Source organism: Chrysochloris asiatica, unplaced genomic scaffold (genome assembly GCF_000296735.1).
Source record: "Chrysochloris asiatica unplaced genomic scaffold, ChrAsi1.0 scaffold00138, whole genome shotgun sequence".
NCBI lineage: Eukaryota > Metazoa > Chordata > Mammalia > Afrosoricida > Chrysochloridae > Chrysochloris > Chrysochloris asiatica.
Window position 1 is genome coordinate 399,421 of NW_006408656.1, and position 5,752 is coordinate 405,172.

Here is a 5,752-nt window from a genome sequence, read left to right on the forward strand (position 1 = left end):
TGTGAGAGAAAGTTCAAGAAGAAAAATATAAGCAAGTAGAGAAGAGGTTTGTAATAAATCACAGTACAATTTGAAAGAAATCATTGAAAATGTGCCTAAGAAGCAGAGACCCTATTGTATATGAACTAATGTAAGAAAATATGTTAGCTGTTTATTTCATTTCATGTATTTTTAAATCTTATTTATTGTTTTATTATTCAGATGCAGGATACTTTCAAAATAAATCATTAAGAAAGATATAGGGTTGAAAGAAAGAAAGATACAGGGTTAGAAAAATTACTTCTAATTAGTTTTAATCTACTCTTGTATTATGTTATAAAGAAAACATTTAGTTTTATTCAAATTTTTTTAATGATTGTTCTCTCGTTTAACCCATCTGAAGTCAATGATGAGAAACCAAACACCAGTGATGGAGTTCATTCTTGTTGGATTGACAGATGACGCTGAGCTTCAAGCTGTGCTTTTCTTTTTTCTGTTACTAACTTATGTCTTCAGTATTATGGGGAATTTGACCATCATCATTCTGACACTGCTAGATTATCGCCTCCAGAGTCCTATGTATTTCTTCCTCCGGAATTTCTCCTTTCTGGAAATTTCCTTTACTTCTGTCTTTGTTCCCAAAATGCTAGTCAATATTGAGACTGGAGACAAGACTATTTCCTTTGCCGGTTGTTTCACTCAGTATTTTTTTGCCATCCTTCTTGGAGCAACTGAATTTTACCTTTTAGCTGCCATGTCCTATGATCGCTACGTTGCCATCTGCAGACCCCTGCATTACACAACCGTGATGAATAGGAGACTGTGCATTCAACTTGTCCTATGTTGCTGGTTCTCCGGATTTTTAGTTGTCGTTGGGCCACATATAATGACTCTCCAGCTGCCATTCTGCGCATCCAATATCATCAACCATTACTGCTGTGATTACACTGTCTTGTTGCATTTGTCCTGTTCAGACACACATATCATTGAAATGGTTGAATTCCTTCTGGCTGGGGTGACACTCATTTTCACATTAGTGTTGGTGATTCTTTCCTATACATACATTATCAGGACGATTCTGAGAATCCCCTCTGCTCAACAAAGGAAAAAAGCTTTTTCTACTTGTTCCTCTCACATGATTGTAGTCTCACTTTCCTATGGAAGCTGCATCTTTATGTATATAAATCCTTCTCCTAAGAATGCAGCCACATTTAATAAGGGAGTAGCTGTGCTCAATACTTCAGTAGCTCCTCTGTTAAACCCATTCATCTATACCCTAAGGAACAAGCAAGTGAAAATAGCCTTCAAAGATATGGTCAACAAGTTACAATTTTATTTTTCAAGAAAGTGAAACGCTGTAAGGTCCGTCATTAAAACAAATAATAAAGAAATGTTTGAAAGACTATATAGGTGTACCTTATAGTAATTTAACATTTTTTCTACCTCATCTCATTCATTAATGCTCCTGATTGAACAGTGAAATATAGAATTAAACTGATATTTATCATCATCTTTAGTTTCCTTAAAATTTTGCAGATTTTGTACATTTGTGTGTGTCCTCTGACATTTTAATTTTGTTTTTCTTTATTTGTACTCAACTTTTAAGAAAAGGTGGAGGGAAGAATCAGAATTGGACATTTGACTTCTAAGAGTTTGTTTTTTGCAATTTAACTTTTAACATAGTATCTATTATAACTGTAGTCACCAGTCTCTATATTTGTAACTGAATTAGTAAATTCACATCCTGAAGAAATTTATTTTAGATTTATGATAATATCTTATATATTAGTAATTGGACATAAAATGTAAATTTATACTTTTCACAGTAATCACTCAATGAGAATTTAAGCATAGTTAAGTAAAGTCCTGGTGTGGCACTGTAGGATAAGCACTAGACTGTTAACCACAAAGTCAGTAGTTCAAAGCCACCACTCACTCCTCAGAAACCCTTTAAAGGGTCGCTGTGAGTTGAAACTGACTTCATGGCTGTTAACAACAAGTGTTTGAAGGGAAAATTACTGAAGAAGAGAAAATCATTGTGTGCTTGTTTTAATACAGATGGGAAAATGTTAAATGATGATTTACATATAGAGTAAACTCTTTGAGAAATTATGTGAAAAGGTAAAGACATGATTTAAATCTAATCTAATTACAAGTATGTCATGGCAGCTAATTTTGTAGAATTTAGTGTTTTGCCTAATCACTGATCCAACAAACATTTAAATTTAATAAAATATGAAATAGTCTTATCATTGGTGTTAATGATTTTATGGGCTAAATTATAATCCTTCTCAGTTTTTGTTTTTTGTTTTTCCTTTCACATAAAAGTTAAATCATTATAATCTGATTTCCTGAGTCGGGGTGTCCATCACAGGTAAAAGCTAAGATTTCAGAACCTTACTATATATATGTTCACTTCATAGAACGCCTGGGCTAGATTCATAGCATGGACAATTTAAAAATTCCATAGAATTTTAAAGAATAAAACTGGGTATAAAAGATGTCAAGAAACTATTACTGTGGTATGCTGTCTATTAATATCTAATTTTTACTCTTAAATACTGTATTCATCTGTGAACAATAATACCTAATCAACTAGGTAGCAGAGATAATATTAGTATCTTGGGAAACCTAATAGAGGAGAAATTCTTGAAAATATAATCAGTTCCTCTATACCTAGCCAAGGAACCATGGAGGTGCAGTAGTTAAAGTGTCTTGCTGCTAACTAAAATGTCAGTAGTCCAAACTCACCAGCAGAAAAAAGATGTGACGATGAACTCCCATAACGGCAGTTCTACTCTGTTCTACAGGACATCAGAATCAGCTCTTTGGCAATGGTAAGTACCTAGCCATGTTGTGTTTGTTATGTGCCGTGGAGTTGGTTCCGACTCATAGCGATCCTGTACAGGGTTTCTGAGGCTGTAAATCTTTACGGGAGCAGAAAGCCTCATCTTTCTCCCGCAGAACAGCTGGTAATTTCGATCCGCTGACCTTGTGGCTCGCTGCCCGATACGTAACCACTACGCTACGAGAGCTCCTTAAGTACCTAGCCATAGCTGCCTCAAAAAGTGATCTAAACATTTTAATAGCCAGTTCAGTGTAGTCTATAGAAACAACCCAGACGTTTATCTAGAAGAAAACTGACAGTTAATTTAACAATCACAGAAAATAAATCAGTGTAGCATTCTATCAGCCTGAGCTCTTGGAGCCCACAAAAGAGTAACAAATAATATTTAAAGTGATATATATCTTGATATATATATTTTTTGATATATATCAAAATATTTATTTCGACATCCACTTTATCCAGTAAAATCTAATATAGAAACGTTTATTAGGGTTTTAATGTTAATACTCTATTTTGGATTTTTATAAAGCAGCAATCACTATAAAGTATATTGTTGTCATTAAGTGCCATCGACCGTCGAGTCGGTTCCACCTCACAGCGACCCAGTATAGGGTTTCCGAAGAGCAGATGGTGGGTTTGAATGGCTGACCTTGTGGTTAGCAGTCCAGTGCTTATCTTATATAGCATCATATATAATCTGTTATTCAGAGAGTTAAATAACTGATATACTCCATTATCAGAATATGTTGGAGTTAATGCTAACATTTTCTACTCCAGAATTTCTCTCAAGGTCTCTTAATTTTGATAATATTTCTGTATCTCTGGCTTAATAGTGGTTTCTGCTAGTGCTCTGCTGTTCCACTGCAATCTTATAAGTCTCTATCCTTGTATTCCATTATTTCTGAAATGGTTTGCTGTTGTACTAAGCAAGTGACTATTCTAAATCAATCAGGTATCGAGGCTGTAAATTGGTCAGTGTTAAAAGGGAGTGTGTGTTAATTTCCAATGCTGTGCGTTAATTTTCAATGCTATGTATAACTTTGGTCCCAATATATTATTCTGTCATGATGATATTTTTAAATGGCTTTCAGTAGGAAATTTTATCAAAGAATCTTTTATATTTTAGTTTCATCTTTATGTATCTTCTTAGGAATAATATTTTCCAAATAAAGTTTCTTCAATTAAATTATTTCAGTGCAGATGTAGATAAACAATTAAACGTTCAGTTTGTTTGTTGTTTTCTTCTTTAGCAGGTAGTATCAATTTTTCTTGTAAATGAAAGGTATACATTTTCAGAACTTCCAAAATCTCAATCTCCCTTCTTATGCCTGAATTGAAAATCAATAAGTTCCCCAATGTAATTGTTGTTTTAAATGAGAGGTTGCTCATTTTGAGTTAACAGTTACACAGTTTAACCCTAGACTACCTTCAGAATGTCTGGTCCTAAAATGTTTTCTCCATCTACCCTAGCAAAGGGACCATATTATGCATTCATTTCTAAATCACATTCAGTTTACATCAGTTTAGGTGTTAGTGCTCATTGTAAATATGTATGTAGAGTGATTCATTCATTTCCTGAAACTTCCTGAGGAAATTACCAAATTTATATGCCCAGTTTGGGCATGGAGGAGGATTGCATTTCTTAAATGATACTCTCTTCATGCAGTGCACAATAATTATGTCTGTGGGATTGTTTTGGGAAATTGCATCATCAGCATGAATCAAATATTAAATTCCAGACTGAAAAGAAGAAAAGGTTGCATCTCAGTCAGTTTCTGTTGGAGAGAAAGAAAAACTTAATAAATTGTTGGAAACACCATCATCCATGTTTTTACTGTAAGATGTCTTAAAAACTCATTTTACTCTAACATTATTTTATAAAGTCCTGGTGTAGTACTATAGAATAAGCACTGAACTGCTAACCATAAGGTCATCAATTCAAACTCACCAGCCACTCTTTAGAAACCCTATACTGGGTCACTGTGAGTTAGAACTGAATCAAGGGTACTTGATAATAGCTTCAGGTTAAAATGTGTGCTTAATTAGTATCATAAATATCCAGTATAGTGACTTTATAAAACTGAGAAAACTTTCTATGTTGTCAAATTTTTTCATTTATATAAATTTTTAATCAGAAGCAATAATTAATATTTGGCAGAATTTTAAATTTTGTTGAATCCTATATTTCTTTCTTACATAATGATATTTGCATTCCACAAAATATTTATTTCAGTATTCAGCCATTTGTAATTTAATAAAAATGCAGTGTAAATAAAACTGGATGGGTCTTACTGGCATTATAGTTACAAGTCTATGGCCATCTTTGTTGTTTTTGTTGTTAGGTGCCATCGAGTCAGTACCAACCCATAGCGACCTTATGCACAGCAGAACGAAACACTGCCTGATCCTGGACCAACCTCACTACTGTTGCCACGCTTGAGTCCATCTATGCTGCCACTTGGTCAATCCATCTCACTGGGGGTCTTCATCATTTTCTCTGACCCTCCACCTTACCAAACATGATATCACTCTCCAGCGATTGGTCCCTCCTGACAATATGTCCAAATGCTCTAAGGAGCATTCTGGCTGCACTTCTTCCAAAACAGATCTAATGGTTCCTTTGGCGGCTCAATATTCTTCTCCAGCACCATAACTAAAAGGCATCAATTCTTCTATGGTCTTCCTTATTCACTGTCCAGCTTTCATGCTTATGAGGTTATTGAAAATATCATGTCTTGGGCCAGGCGCACCTTAGTCCTCAAGCTGACATCTTTGCTCTTCAACACTTTAAAAAGGTCTTGTGCAGCAGATATGCCTAATGCAATACGTTGTTTGATTTCTTGACTGCTGAGTCCATGAGTGTTAATAGTTGATCCAAGGAGAATGAAGTTCTTGACAACTTCAATCTTTTCTCCGCTGATAAGA

The 5,752-nt window shown here is 34.5% G+C and overlaps 1 protein-coding gene across 1 annotated transcript; it reads left to right on the forward strand.

Moving 5' to 3' along the window:
• Positions 1-388: 388 nt before the first annotated feature.
• On the forward strand, positions 389-1,330 carry LOC102839237 (olfactory receptor 2AP1-like). Its single transcript, XM_006869915.1, has one exon. The coding sequence runs from the start codon at positions 389-391 to the stop codon at positions 1,328-1,330; it is 942 nt and encodes a 313-aa protein (XP_006869977.1).
• Positions 1,331-5,752: the final 4,422 nt, after the last annotated feature.